Source organism: Pectinophora gossypiella, chromosome 4, assembly GCF_024362695.1.
Source record: "Pectinophora gossypiella chromosome 4, ilPecGoss1.1, whole genome shotgun sequence".
NCBI classification, from domain to species: domain Eukaryota; kingdom Metazoa; phylum Arthropoda; class Insecta; order Lepidoptera; family Gelechiidae; genus Pectinophora; species Pectinophora gossypiella.
Window position 1 is genome coordinate 2,370,340 of NC_065407.1, and position 16,437 is coordinate 2,386,776.

The 16,437-nt window shown below is 38.1% G+C and overlaps 1 protein-coding gene across 9 annotated transcripts in view; it reads left to right on the plus strand.

Annotated features, from left to right (window-relative positions):
- Positions 1–15,630, plus strand: part of LOC126366213 (proton channel OtopLc-like) — a 62,460-nt gene extending 46,830 nt beyond the window's left edge. For 5 of the 9 annotated variants that reach the window (XM_050009233.1, XM_050009235.1, XM_050009232.1 and 2 more), the window contains exons 4-15: positions 7,819–8,003; positions 8,082–8,353; positions 8,654–8,737; positions 9,192–9,306; positions 9,583–9,743; positions 9,825–9,990; positions 10,068–10,238; positions 11,048–11,264; positions 11,510–11,794; positions 12,204–12,441; positions 12,763–12,930; positions 13,310–15,630. In XM_050009233.1, coding sequence (XP_049865190.1) covers positions 7,819–8,003; positions 8,082–8,353; positions 8,654–8,737; positions 9,192–9,306; positions 9,583–9,743; positions 9,825–9,990; positions 10,068–10,238; positions 11,048–11,264; positions 11,510–11,794; positions 12,204–12,441; positions 12,763–12,930; positions 13,310–13,450 — 2,203 coding nt within the window. In that variant the 3' untranslated portion in view covers positions 13,451–15,630. The remainder of the gene's footprint in view (positions 1–7,818; positions 8,004–8,081; positions 8,354–8,653; positions 8,738–9,191; positions 9,307–9,582; positions 9,744–9,824; positions 9,991–10,067; positions 10,239–11,047; positions 11,265–11,509; positions 11,795–12,203; positions 12,442–12,762; positions 12,931–13,309) is intronic. The other 4 variants (XM_050009238.1, XM_050009237.1, XM_050009240.1 and 1 more) reach the window with 4 other exon arrangements.
- The last annotated feature ends 807 nt before the right edge of the window (positions 15,631–16,437 follow it).

Here is a 16,437-nt window from a genome sequence, read left to right on the forward strand (position 1 = left end):
ACCTATTTAATCGATTGTCCATCCATGCGACGAAGCGCTTTATTGTAGCTTCCTTCGCTTTATTTATTTTTAAATTGTCCGCTTTAGCTCGTTGTTCAACGACCGCAATGTAGTTTTATTCATTACTAGCTTTTGCCCGCGACTTCGTCCGCGTGGCGTGTTATAAAAGAGATCTTTTTCATACAAAATGAGTTTCCCGCTAATTCCCGTTCCCGTGGGAATTTCGGGAATTCCTTTCTTAGTGCACCTCTACGGTACCTAAGCTACGTCCCTTCCAAATTTCAAGTGCCTACGTTTAGCCACTTAGGCTGTACGTTGATATGTCAGTCAGTCAGTTTCTCCTTTTATATATTTAGATGACATTAGCTGTCGTATTGACGGAGCACTTACGAGGGGCTTTAAACCCATCAATTTATTATCATGACGTAATTCTGCATTGTATGCAAGCTTACAAGGCCATCTACCATTATGTCATCATACGTCTGTAATTACAATACAATACAATACAAAAACTCTTTATTGCTTCTTTTTTGAATTATTTATGTATAAAGACTTCATGCCTTCTTAAACATTTGTTTAGTGAATTGTGTTTGATTGAACATTATACGCATATAATATATATTATATTGAACATAAAAACATAATCAACCTATATACGTCTCACGACTGGGCGCAGCTCTCCCCTCAATCAACCAGAAGGGTATAGAGCATACTTCACCACGCTGCTCTACTGTCGGTTAGTGGAGGTGTTTTTTACTAATAGCCGGGGCCAAGACTTAATGTGCCTTAGAAGCACGGAATCGTCTTACTTTTTCCCACCGGTGATTCAAGCCTGTAAAATAGAAGAAGATCATTCGTTATAATGTTCAAAAGTTAGAGAGAGACAGAGAGAGACTGAAAATTACACTTTCAATCGTCATCTTTTACATAACGAACGTCTCAGCCGCCTAAAACTACTGCAGGTTCGCACAACCTGTATAGCCCGGGAAAGAAGCTGCCAGAAAACCCTCGGCACAAGACCTCAGACGTTCTTAAAAAAAACAAAATACCTCTACATTTCATAAACATTCTCTTTCCAGATATCTTCTGTAGAAACACTATCATAATAACCTTTTTATAAAGTTTCTTTTTAACCATTATAGAGGTATGTACGTAACATCCCTACGTCATGTTAAACTGATTTTCAAATAAATATCCATCACGATTTAAACAAATTAACTTCACAATTACAATAGTAATTCTAATAGACTTTATAATGGTCCGATTAATTATTCTAGACATAGCGTATGACACGATCAATTAGTATTACACCAACAATTATACGCATCATCAAGAAAACAAGAAGTTGTTGTTGTGGATACTTATTAGATACGCATTACATAATTACTTCATAATACTTACCTACAAGAGCTCGGTGGCGCAGCGGTAAACGCGCTCGGTCTGCAATTGTTGCAGTTAAGCAACTTTCGCAAAGGCCGGTCATAGGATGGGTGACCACAAAAAAAAGTTTTCATCTCGAGCTCCTCCGTGCTTCGGAAGGCACGTTAAGCCGTTGGTCCCGGCTGCATTAGCAGTCGTTAATTACCATCAATCCGCACTGGGCCCGCGTGATGGTTTAAGGCCCGATCTCCCTATCCATCCATAGGGAAGACCCGTGCCCCAGCAGTGGGGACGTTAATGGCCTGATGATGATGATGATGACTTACCTACAGATGCGCCCGATGAAGATAAAATTATAATTTAATAATTTAATATCACTCACTCAATAAACAAAAAATAAATAAGTTACTACTAGGTAAAAACGGTAAGAAGATTTTCTGCTTACACAATTGTTATCAACTCTTTCATTGGCCTCATACTTTTATTACCCTCATGAGTACAACATTAATGTTATCCCAAACACATAAACAAATTTAAAAAAATGGTAAACGCCGTTTGGACATCCTAGTCGATGATCTGATCAGTCAAATCTTCAGGATTGGACACTGGGATGACTATTATTAGTGCTGCTTCTATTTCGTTCAATAATCATTTCATTTCACGGCTTCCGCGGTCCATTGGTTGAGCGTTGGGCTCACGATCCGGAGGTCCCGGGTTCGAATCCCCATTGTCCAAAAGTAAGATGATTCGTGCTTCGGAAGGAACGTTAAGCCGTTGGTTCCTGTTACTACTTAGTGATGTAATTACGTAGTAGTTACATGAGCCATGTCAGGGGCCTTTGGCGGTTCAATAACCCTTACACCAGGGTTGATGAGGTTGGTAATTCACTTCACAACCCACACAAAGATAAACCAAGTTAAACAAAAACGAAAGTTCATTTCCATAGATTTATCTACTTAGTTCTGATCTGAATTCAAATTCTGATATACGATAAATCCAATAATTAATGGACAAAACAACAAAAAAGTAATTCAGAATTAAGATTCTGAATTCAAATTCTGATACACGATAAATCCAATAATTGATGGACAAAACAACAAAAAAGTAATTCAGAATTAAGATTCTGAATTCAAATTCTGATACACGATAAATTTATGAATATGGAAATTAGCATTCGTTTGAATTCGGAAATCCGATGATTGTCGAGGTCGAGGGACATTAAAAAAATAGAAGCACTGTACTAAATGTAATTCCAAACCGAGCAATAAAACGTTATATCTTCATCAGAGAATGCCAACCTCATTAAAAGAACAAAAGGAAACTTATCAAAGCATCTCTTTAAAGCCAACAACATCTGGGTTATTATAAGCTTGAAGGGCCGTTCTTTCAATATCTACTTAATAACAATAGTTTACGATGAAAAGAAAAACAAAATTATTATGCAGATAATTATTATGATTTGTCTAGTTTTGGGTCCTTTAATAAGTCACGTCAAAAAACATCTAGTTCTAGAGGTCTAAAAAGGCCACAACAAAACAATTCATCTTCAAAATGTATTATTTAGTTTAAAAACTAAAACTCTTCTGGTAAGCTAATTTAGGACAGATTGGCATACAACCACGGCTATGCCAGCCAGTTAGTGGCATCGTTACGAATACTTTGGGGGATGATTCAGACCAGATTCTGAGTTAACATTAAGTGGAATACATGAAAATTTTTGTGTGTTTTTGATTTAAAAGATGTGTTGCTGTTGCAGTTTCTTGTCATTTCTTCTCCTCAGCTATAACACCTTGCGAAATGTCGTAAATTCAAAAATGTTACATTGACCATCAACAAGTTTATCCATGATAATTACGTTGAATAAATGATTTTGATTCTGATTATATACATATTATATTTTTGCACATTCCAGTTTCTTTTGTACTTAGCTTTAAAATGTTTCATCTGTTGCTTCTGGATAAGTCCGAACAAAACCAAAGAATGTTAAATCGGTTTTTTTTTCGGGTCCCTGCGATACAGGCTTATGCTTAGTGCAGGGTCCGCTGTTTTATCTGTCTAATGTAGATTTTCTGAACCTACCTCATAAAACCAATTTTTTGTAACAGGTTACTTTTGTAAATCTCTTTTTTTGAAATAATTTTTTTCTATTTTCTATTTCTATTTTTATATCTGATTAAAATCACCCTGTATAAGGGAGTTTTTTTGTATGGGTATGAGTGTGTATGAGTAGTATGCTAAATGTAGATATTGCGTAATAACTCGACTGTTTAGAATGCAAGTGACGATTTTAACATAAGTAGGTCTGAGTGCACTAGCGTGCCACTACTAATTACTGTGTGTCAACACTCATAGGAACACATTAGTCGTCTTGCAATATTTTGCAACTGTAATTAACAGAATTTTAATTTATCTTATGCATAGGTATCTATCTTCTTTTGTGTGGATTGTGACTACAATGACCGGCAAACACCCCAGACGTGGCGTATGTAATTTCTACATTCAAATTCAAAATTCAAATTCAAAAATATTATGCCGCGGTTATTCAGTAGATTACATAGTTACACTTTGAATCGTCATTTTTTACATATCGAATGTCACATCCGCTTTTCACAACCTGTATAGCCGGGGAAAGAAGCTGCAAAAGAAATATCGGCAAAGCGCCCTAGACGTTCTCTATAAAAAAAGATAATAAAATATTGTTTTACAATTTTTTATGTTTGATTCTTAAGTAGGTACATAGTAGCCGGAAACGACTGCTTAACGTATGTCATTTACACCCTCATAACATCACATCACAAAAAGGACAGTTATGCGTTTGTTTAATAAATTGTTAAATCATAAAGACATTACTTACCTCATCATCATTTCTCTAGCATTAAGTATTCTATTTTCATATTATGATCCGCTTACCTAGCTTAAAGATTCGAATTTATTCGAACAGATCCGATATTTTGCAAAAGCGACTGCCTGTCTGACCTTCCAACCCGCGAAGGGAAAACTAGTCCAATACAGGTTAGGTCACACACCTCCGAATGTGGGTTACATCACGACGTTTTTCTTCACCACTAAGCACGTGATAAACATCAACTCGAAAAGAAATTCGAAGACCATTGGATTAGGTCCGTACTGGGATTCGAACCTGCCACCTCGCAATGAGAATCAAGCGTTCTTCCAACTGGGCTTTACCTCGCAAAGCACATCTACCAATTGCATTACTGAGTTGCAATGAATGCGTTTTCTATTTATCTACATAACTATCGAAAATAGACAATAAGTGTTAAACGAATGTCATGGCCGAAGGTTTTAAGAGTACAATAACATAGTAACTTGCAACGGGTCACTGACCCGTGGAAGGTCGTGCTGAATTACAATCGAGCATGCGCTGTACATCTTTTCAAAGCCTTTCAATACCCTGTTTAGAATACCTAAGCCGTATTAAATAGCTGGTGAAGGGGAGCCTCTAAGGGAGCGTCGCCTTTCTCAGGAGATTCTAGGACGGTTTCCTTTGTGCATGTGCAATATTAGGGTTATTAGGGTGTGTATGGTTGCTGCGGGGAGGCGAGGAGAAGGGGGGAAGGCCGGGTCAGTGGGTCGCTCGCGCAGCCTCCCGCTCTCCGGGATAGACGCTCCTCTATCGACCGCGTGACGCCTCGTTAGGGCTGCCAACTTGATTTTGCAAGAACTTGATTAGTCTTTACCGGTGGTCTAAAAGACCACATTCTTGCAATTCATCTGGAAAGCAATATTGCAATTTGACATTTGCGCATACAAAAGTAAGTAACAACTGTCAAATAGCAATATTGCTTTTTTTAGATGAATTGATTCAATGTGGTCTTTTTAGCCCCTGTTATATTATGTTATAAAAATATGAGGTTATGGCGTAGTACAGAGAATGATACTTAGTCTACGAACTAATAATGTTTTAGTAATAAAAGTTTTCTATTGTAACTAGATTTTATTTCTGATCAATGGTAATTTAATTACAATTTTTTTATTATGTTACAATTTTTATTTGAAACGTTCATTCTATAATCTTTATGAATATAGCAACCTCAACAAATATACTTTACCTACTTATTAGTTAAATTAAAAGCGATAATAATGTCTTTGGAAATTCTTAATTAAAACACATAATAACGGGTTCTTACCGCGTTTAAATGGGGATATGAGACTCCCGATATTTCGACACTGTTGCAAGTGCCATGATCAATTCTGATTTGATTTTTGGAAATTCTTGTTCTTTCTATGTTTATTATTAAAACATTACCATCTCTTGTGCATTGATAACGTAATTTTGAGTCGAGTCAACGTTCACCCCACACAATAGCTCAAATGCAATCTCGTACAAAAAATACGACCCTCTTTATTAGGAGTGCAATTTAAAGAGGGGCGCATGGGAGGGTTTGTGCGCCCCTAGCGCGGGGCTATACCGCGCAGCATCCCTTACTGCGCAACTCGTGACACTCTCGAGCAGTAACCCGGGTACTCCGCACTTCCGGAGCTTATCGTCTCGAAACTCCACACCCTCACCTTCGTCCTTAACCCTGAGCACCAATGTCCCTATAAACCTTTCCCGTGAAGTGTTAGTGTCGTGATGGGGAAAGACAAGCACCAGCCGACCGAGGCTGAGGTGAAGGTAGCCACGGTGGACCTTGAAGCCGTGGACAATATGGCGACCCTGCCAGTGGGCCAGCACCGGCAGCAAGGCAGTGACATCGCTATCGCCGAGAAACACAATACCGCGAACAAAGAAATGGAGCTCAAATGTGTGCAACCGAAACCGTCGAAGAAGTAGGTTTAAAAGTTTTTTTAAAATCACGTCGAATTTAGAACTTTCTTTAAGTTCCAAATTCGAAATTCGAAAATTCAAATTCGAAAATTTTATAAAGATTTAAAGGTCGTGCTGTAAGAAGCGATTTTGGAACCGGAACTTTTTGTAATATTTGAGTAAATGTCATAGAAATTCGGGCGCGTCCCGGTGCGGTTTCACACAAATTTTAGGTTCCCGCCCCGGTTTTGTTTGAATGTGCGCGTTAACAATGTTACAAAGAGCCGGAGCGGCTTTTGACTTGAAAATGATTCTTAGTGATATTTTATTACAATGCCTAAATTAAAATAGAAGTAATTTCGTTTATAGGTAGCTAGGTGGGTGAATGTTATGAATGTGGCTCGGTAATTCCGCTAGCGTATTTTTGAACATTTTCATAGACCCTTCGGTTCGATCAAGGAAAAGTTATTCCAATTTTATAATTAAAAAGATATTTATTGTTTTGAAAAACTGCCACCGAAATTACGTATCGAGCTTTATAAAATTATAGTTGATGAAAACGGAACAGCTAGTTGGTAATTTGTGTACGGTCACGAGCATTAATATGTATACACTTTGGTAGCATGTCACATTAACTTTTCTGGAAATTGAATTGTAAGTCTCACTAAATGTCAAATATGTTAGTGCGACAGAGTCCTAAAGTGGGTACATTATATTGCTCATGACTGTACAAAATTATTAACCACGAGTTGTTGTCAGTGTGTGCCGGTACTTCGAAGCATGTTAGGGGTATTTGGTGGCTCGATGATAACCTTGTCGCTAGTTGGTGAGGTCGGTTACCGACCTTACAAATCACATGTCACAAGAAGACCCTGTGCCTTTATTTGGCCGCTGCAAGAACGAATGAAGTTTATTATTGACGTCACAGCTCTCACTATAGAAGAAGTACTAATTTAGATGTTTTTCTTCTATCGTATGGGTTGTGAGGTGGAGTACCAACCTCATCAACTCTGGTTTCAGAGTTACTATTGAGCCGCCAAAGGCCCCTGACATGGCTGATGTAACGACTACGTACTTACATCAGTAAGTAGTAACCGGGACCAACGGCTTAACGTGCCCTCTGAAGCACGGATCATCTTACTTTCGGACAATCAGGTGATCAGCCTGTAATGTCCTAACCAAACTAAGCACCACAAAGTAATTTTTGTGATATGTCCCCACCGGGAATCGAACCCAGGACCTCTGGATCGTAAGCCCATCGCTCAACCAATGAACCACGGAGGTCGTTGACAGAATGAAAACAAATATGTTCAAATTTTAAAGAAAATTAAATATAATCTCATCGTTATTCTTAAAATTAGTCACTACTTGTATAACAGAAAACTTGCTTTTGTAGGTGTAGTAAAGAACTTATTTTAACGACATACCTCAGTGCCATAAAATCTAACTAGTTTCATATAATGCGCTCCTTTTTGACACATAGAAAGTATACCTACATTCTCATAATAAAGACTTAGTGAACTAGCTTCAATTTACACTGCACTGACTACTCATTGACACTATAGAACACTTGAAGGGTGAAGAAAGAAACGACACTCAAACATACTGTACAATTGTAAGCCTATAAAAGTAGGGCCCTGAGTAACGAGCGTCTTTTGTTTCTATTACAGAACTTCGCTGTTCATCATTTCAAGTTTCATCTACGCGAAGCTTTTAGTAGTGGTATGCATTGCTTACGTCATCAGCGACGTCATCACCCACAACTTGCCCCTCTACTACTACGAGGGTTTCTTCACCTACCTGTATGGCATGAGCATATTGTTTTTGTTATACGTCTTCTGCTTCTTGCTTCAAGGTTAGTATTACTCTGGTTACATTAATTTACTACTCATGGAATAGAACCTCGGAATAAATGTATGTATGTCCAATTTAGAAAGCGCATGCTGCAGTGGTAGTCCACCAAAACCAAAACCTCCGCCAAAGGAGAAGAAACAAAAAGAAAAGAAAGAAAAAGAGAAGAAAACCAAAGACAAAGAAGCTAAGGAAGGAAAAGAAGGCAAGGATGGCAAGGACGGAAAGGACGGGAAGGACGGAAAGGATGGGAAAGACGGAAAGAAAGATGGGAAGAAGGAAGGAAAATCAAAGGATAAAGAAAAGGAAAAGGAAAAGCCAACCAAAGAATCCAAGAAACAAAGCCAGTTCCAGGTTAGTGATACTTATGTAACATACACAGCACATCCATTATTTTGTACGTAACATTATTTTTCTCACCTTATTGTCGCTTTCGCGTGTCGTCCTGTGTTAGTTAACCACACGTTTTTCATTTCATTTAAATATGTGATTTTTATTAAATTTTTGTGATTAAGCACTTGGTCCAGTTTTATTATTTTGCCTTTCACACAAGACGTCATCGTTATTGTAAAGCTTCGTCAGGGCCGTAACCTGCGCATGACCCCTTTTTGTTTATGCTGCCTACTTTTTGTTTTTTCCATATCATTTGGGCAGGAGGTGTATCCACGTAAGATGCGCGATAAAGTTCGTCAACAACAATTGCAAATGCAAATGGCGCAATTGTATGCGTCCGAGCAGGTGAGGTATATCTTGTCGGAATTCGCTTGATCACTGGTGTACCATATCATTACGGAGAGCTTTGGATGTGCTGTTGTAGTGTCTGTTGTTATTGTTCGCAATAGTGCTTGGTTTGTCTGCTATTTTCTTCACCTTGCTTTCTCGATCGCCTGTAGGCTTTGTGTAGTCACTATGTCGAACGACCTGCGGCTTGTCTCGTTTGCATCAGAGATGCACGTCAACGATTAACATAGGTACTTCATTGAAACCTAGTACTAATTTTTGCATTCCTAGTGCCATATCTTTATGGTAATAATGTGTTCAGAATATACTTTCTGCAAGTCATTAGAATTCATGTCATACAATTTGTAAATACACTAGGATCTCAATTTCAGAATTCTACTTCGGGATGAGTACCATCAGAATAAGCTTAGGTATTTTTTCTTTGTAATTAATTTATTTTTTTCATTCATAGCAACAAGACGTGGTGGAGATTGAATCTGCGCCCGTCGCTCGGCCGGTTCGTCGTCGCAAGACTTCGCAAAACGACCACAGCCATGGCAGCTTCTTCCTTAGGATTGGAGCTATTGGTAAGATTTCATTATTAACATTTCTTGCCTATCCCACTTTATCTAAGTACCTACTTAAAGCTTTCTTTAATCCTCGAGAACATAAAGAAAACCTCGTTAATAGGCAAGCGTTTGAACTGTAGAATGCAGTTGTGTGAAATAACAATTCATTACTTACAATAGAAGTGGAAAAAGTACAAAAGCCTTACGTTAAAAGCTTCTCAGACTTAACAGAATTGTAAAAAATAATCATAAACATAACCTTCTCAATTACATAACGTATTTATGTTTTCACAGCTTTCGGCCTCGGCACCATGATTTACAACGGTTTGGAGTTTGGAACGTTCTTTGAATTGCCCCTGGAGTCTCCTTGCTATCTCATCCTGAAAGGCGTCAATCCTGTTCTGCAAATGGTGTTTACCTTCATGCAAATGTACTTCATCTTCATGAATTCTCGGGTAAGTTTTATTAGAACTTTACATGTCGACTTGTTTTTACTTTGGCTACTTATTAATGAAGGAATATTTTACTTGTTTCAGCTGAACATACACCGGTTCAAAGTAATCGCCCGCTTTGGTCTGATGCACGTGGTGGCAACCAATATTTGCGTTTGGATTCGAACACTCGTACTGGAATCGTTGAAGGAAATCACCGACTACCACGTGAGGAATCCTCAAGGAGTCCCAGGTGAAGGCGTGCTTGGAAGTGAGTTCCTAAAAAGATCTGAAGATCTTTTCTTTTATGAAACTTTGAATCATAATGCACTTTTTTTCTAACCCTAGAAGTCATCCGTAAACATACCTTGAGACACTCGGGCAAAGTGTTTGGTGCGGCCACCACCGCTGCTACCACCATCGCTTCAACTGCGGTGACAGCTGCTAGGAATACTGGCCAGCAACTAATAAACGCTGTCACCACGACCGCGGTTACCCCCACTACCACCCCAACGACAAGTTAGTGTTCATTCACTTGCTTACTAATTCAAATCTCTAACTAACATTTTAACCATCGATGTTCCTGTGAAGTTTGCATTTTGTAAATTTTGCATGTATGTCAATTAAAATGCGTTTTGAACTCATTTTTCAGCGACTACTCCTTCACCATATTATAACATGGGTGGTGGGTACCCTAAGTCTAAATTGATCGACACTATAAAGAGTACCGTAGGGTACGATAATGGGATGGGGTACGGTCGATTCAAAGACGCTTGGCCTAACGATAACCCTTTCACTACTACCTCCACTGTCGCACCACTAACGCCGGCTGAAAAAGTAACTCAAACACAGACGGCCATGTTGGAGGTCTTCCAGTGGCTTTCTTCTTCGACTTTGAAACCGATCATAAGCACCATGTCTAATCTGGTGCCAAGTTCGACCCCTGGATCATTCGTTACCGATAAAGACGAATGGGGAAATAGTGTCGAAACGTATCGCGTAGACGAACCACCACATTCACCAGGTTTGTCGTTGGAGTGTCGTCTTGAGCCCATAATTCGTTGCCACTGCACATTTTATTTGCAAATCATCTGGTGTCTCGTTTTTCATTTTACGTTGTCACTAGCGGATAAATCTTTGATTGTCGTGTTGCACTAATCACCTTCCCGTACTAATTTTGTTTCTATATTAATTTCTGTCTTTCGCATGATTGTTATTAGGTTTATAGGTAGTTCCTAAGTTCAGTTATGCGATACTTTGTTTAATGAAATATCTGTAGCTTACAATATTTTGTCACTGGTTGTAAACGGTTCTGTTTTTTTTTGCAGCTAACAACTCGACAGAGATCTTCGAATCGTTCGACAGCCTGAATCCTGCAGCATTGATTGCCAATATCGATAACACCACGGTGTGCGGAAGGAACCCGATTATGGGCACTATCGTAGCGGACTCGGCTCCTTATCTGTATCCGTTCATCATCGAATACTCGCTTATTGGCGCAGCTGTTATTTACGTCATGTGGAAGCATATTGGCCGCTACCCCAGGTAAATATGGCTCATATTTCTCAATATTATAGAAAGTTTAGACTAACAAGTTAGAATGAAGCTAAAATCACACTTTAATGAAAATGCAACCATCCACCCATCACTTCATCTTAAACTTAACTTCCATACCCACTGCAAGTACTATCTTCCATAAAAGTTTGACATAGCTCGTAGTGCAATGCATGGATAACTGTAACAAAGTCAAAGAATCTGGATGAGAACCTGATCGCCACGTTTGGTTGCAGCGTGGCCAACGACGAAGATCTGGAAAGACGTCTGGAAGCTGTTCTCTCTCGCAGGGCGGCGGCGCTCGCGGCGGCTCAACGTGGAAACCGCGTTGACTGCGCCGGTGCTTCCAAAGGACTCTTCTGTGGACTGCTCCTGCTCGTCGCCTCTTTAATCTGCTTGATTCTCTTCTTCGTCCTGATCAGACACCAAGAGCTGAAACGCCTGTCGATTTACTTGGCCGATGTCTCCCACTGTGCTCTGATGGTTCTGTCTATACTGGCGATTTTGATTGGGTTCATACGGTAAGTCGTTATGTTTATATTTTGACATATTTTGTAAATACTTACTCTACATAGTACTTTAAGTCATAGAGACTAAATACCTTAGTGTTTTTTGATACTCTTTAGATATCCTTTTGTACTTAGCACTTATGTTTTATGTATTTATGTTTTAGTTGTTATGAGTTCTTTTGTTTATGTTTGTTTTTATTTTTCCCCTTTCCCGACCTTACCTACCTTTCCAAATATTTCCTTTCTGTCCAACTCCGGCTCCGTTAACTATTGTTTCGGCACATTCACGGTGCTTCCCTATTACAACTCTTTTGTTATAATTTTGCACGCGTCATTCTCAACGTTCTATTGTTTTCACGATATTTTCTTTTCGTTTCATTCCCCTTCTGTTTACCGTTTTGGTTTCCCCTTAACCGATCAGTGGTAGAGTAATGAAATGGAGCTACGATCCCTCCCCATACGCCGAGCCTATTCGCAGGGTGCAATCACTGAAGTTCCGCTCGGAGGAGCAATCGGACCTGAACGACATCTTGCTTCGTGTCTCTGCGTTTGGCCTCTTCGTGTATGCTGTCTTCAGCGTCATCGCCGGCGGAATGGGAGCCTTCACTCACGAACCAAATCTACTCGTCATGATCACTGGATGCTTGAGTGTGCTGCAGGTAATTATATCAAGTAGATTTTTTACAAATCAAGCTGTCTTTAATAAAATAAGATTTCATTATACATTTAGGTAGTTTTATTAACAAGTTTGCATTAATTTTTGTTACTGGAAATATAACTGTTCAATATACCGGTAGGCAGTATAAACAAAACAAACAAAACATAACACCCCAGATTGGGGTTTTGATGTAACAAAATTCAAATGACTGTAAAATCACAGTCAAATATCAAGCAACAATTATCTTTATATAAATTATACGTCGTGTGTTTCTGAATAAACTATTTGTTATGTTATGTCATTTGCCCATTTCGTTTTCCAGGTGGTCCTCCAACTGCTGTTCATCGCTGACGTGTCGCGTCGCCGCGTCCACCTCCCGGAACAGGAGCGCAGCAAGCCTGCGCGCCAGGCCGTCACCTTCCTCCTCATCTGCAACGTCACCATGTGGCTCATCTACACCTTTGAGGCCCAGAAGGTGCTCGCTAATCCGGTGGGTACCATTGAAGTTATTTTTTATCGTGTCTTATTCTTTATTTGAATTGCCATCAACTGGCTAAAGTACGGCATCTAGGATGTTTTTAGGAACATCATATTTTGTTTGACATAGATCTTTAAATCTTCATTTACCATCATTTGAGAGTAAATCTTAAATAACAAAATCATGACCCTATGGGAATCGAATCGGGCCTTGGGGTCGTAAGCCCAACGCTCTACTAGATCACAGATGGAAGTAACGTAACGATTAATGTAGTATTAACCTATTTACTATAGTACATCACGAGTTAGTCTTCCTGCATCTACAATTTAAGTACCTAATACCTACTTACTTATATGCAATGTATACTTACAACAAACTCTCGGTCTTTTAGGTTCAACTAGATTTCTACGGCTTCGTCGCTTGGTCCCTCGTCCAGCGCTTCACCCTGCCGCTGTGCATCTTCCATCGCTTCCACTCCGCCGTCACCCTCGCCGAGATCTGGAAGACCAGCTACAAGGCACGCTTGGAGTGAGCGCCTCCGGGCCACAGGGAATACTGGAGCCAATCCACTGACATTGTCAACTCCTGGAACGTACTAGGATGACTTCTACTAATTTTGTCCTCATTCGGGGCAGCCAGTTTATAGTTAGAATGAATAAATTTGTTGCTAGTGTCATCTCGCTATATGATAACTTATTCTAGTATAGGATCACGCGACGAATTTAGGACGATGATTCTGTTGTAGGGGCTGATTATAATTGCTCTCCCAGAGTCGTAGTCGGCAGTACCGCATTGCACCCGAATGCATCTTGCTATTCATCACAAATACTTTGTGTTGGTTATTACTTCCCACTGTTGCTATACACTACTTAATTTCTTTCACATTCCATAACTTTAACAGTTTGTTTTTCTATAATAAAATTAAGTTTCTTGGAAGACTGACTTCTACGTGACCAAAACATATTCTCGGCTCATTTTTTTGAAACTGAAAACCAATTGCTCAGATTTCGGATTTTTCTATACATTATTGAGAGAAATTAATTAAATATTATATCATTTTGAACGAATCACGATAATAATAAAATTAATTCCCCGTTGTGAAAGGTTCCCTCCTTCGTTAGAAACACAATTTGTGTGCCATCGTTTTAGGGTTAAGGCTTAATTAAAATTCGACAATATTTTACATTTCTGTGTTATTTGTTTGGAAGGGAAATAAATGAAGCTATGGATCTGTGGCAAGGGAGCATTGAAATTGTTTATGATGTACCTACAGTTCGCTCCAAAAGCCATGTTAACACCTGTAAAATTTAATTTCATACGGATCGCGTAACAACAGTGATTCGCGTAAACAGTGTTTTGTGTATTTAAAATTCGTAACATATTTTAGAGTTGATGACAAATTAATTGCCATATTAAAGTTTCAGAAGATTTATTAGCCAACATAATATTTGAAGTAAGCAAGTAGAATTCTATTTGGAAGTTTAACATACGATATAATTAGTCGTAAGAGTAGTTAACGTGTCGAAAATTATACACCTAAAATGTACTTAATTCTAGAGAGACAACGTAGATTATGCGGTGTTTTGAGCTGTGGTTAACTGCTTGGTACGAATCTTTTGATGTTTACTAAATCGTTTTTATTGCAAGGGGCCATAAGAAATCTGTTATTGAATTTTCTAATAATACAGTTAACTTCGCACCTTACCAACTTACAACTGTTTATAAATACTCAGCACTTCCAGACAGCAGTTTAGATTGAGTAGTCGGAAATATACTTAGAAGTAGAGGGAAATATAATTATAAATATTATAGTACCTATCAAGTATATTTTACCCATTAGAACAAAGATGCAGGATTAATCTAGTGCAGTCAAAGCAATGGACAATGCATTTTCATCTCGAAGATAATATTTTTCCTGTGCGAGGTCATGTTTCGTTGCATTAAAATTTTCTCTGCAAATATTTTCGTAACGACGTTTTGTGCAATCTATTTTTATAGGCTGAGTAAATTTACAACTACCCTCTTTGTATGGAGTTATTGGACGCGTCTTTGACACGTGATATCATTTCGATGTTATAGATTTTGTATAAAAAAATAGCTCATATTCAATTATTTATAATATATTTATTAATTTTGTAAATTAACTCGTAAGGTAAATATGTAATTCGATTGCACTCCGCGATCGTTGTAATGAACGTGTGCTTACATCGTGAGATTTTGAGTGAACGTAGTGGGTTTTGACTGGTTTAACATATTTTAAAGTTAAAGTAAACTTCGTAACTTATTGTGGTGTCGTGAGACACCTTTTGAGACCCGAGACGCGCGACTCTGCGCCCGCGCACCTCTCCACGTATCTAGTGGCTGCGACACAATGCTCGATATTGTCATAACAACGGCGTGTTTGGCTTGTTTTATCACTGCCGGTAATTTTAACAATAGTAATGATAGTAAGTCCTTTGATAAAATCTATACTATTTCTAACTTGTTCAATTTTGTAGGTGATATTTGATATTTACTGTGTACCTAAATGTTTGGAGCAAAATGTACCGATGTTTGTATCTTTAGGTTTAACATTTATCATACCTATGTGGATACTCAATCAGTGTTAATAGATACCAAAAAATAAAATTTGGAAATTCTACTTTGAAGTACCTAATGATTAATAAATGTCTATTTGAATAAATCAAATACCTAATACATAAATATATGTAATTGTTCGTTTTATTTGAATACCTATCTATCTAAAACAAATATTACCTCCTGGATAACGTTACTGAGACGTTGGGCTGGTGTACCCCAACGCGAAATGGGCGTGAGTTTAAGTGCTAAATGTATAGGTATACTTAATAATTATGAGCATGTATACAAATTTTGAATGAGTGGAGGAACAATAATGGCGTAAAGTGTGTAAGGAATGTTGTGGCTCTACTAGGTACCTACTTACAAAACGACTTTACTTATGGCAAAGCTGTACAAAATGATCTCTCTAAGGGAGAACGCTTACTGTACCTACCTAAAATATTGAAAGTAAAAGCCAACGTTAAAAGATGTTTGGATAACTTATTTACTGCTAATATACTGGTATACTATTTTCACTTGCTTACTATGTACTCGCCGCGCTGACTCTATCAACCTACAAAAGGTCCAGTGTGCGATAACTATAGTTTTGTAATTATACAGTTATTATTGATTAAAACCAGTGGATTTTAATAAAATTATTAAAAAAATATATTATTTACGAGAATAAACCTGAAAGAATAATGTAGAGTAGCTATTTATAGCTCAAATTCCAATGATCCAAACCGATTAAATAAAAGTTCTATCTATTTTCGACTTCGTAATCGATTCATGAAAAAAGGGCGGGAACCTTCGAACAAGTTAGGCGGGATTTTTTAAGCTCTCGATTTTAATTTCAATTTTATTTCCAAATTTTGTAGATATTTGCATAATTTGTACATAATTATTTAGTTTAAGTTATTGTATAAATAGTTGTTTCATATCTGAATGTAAATATTTATC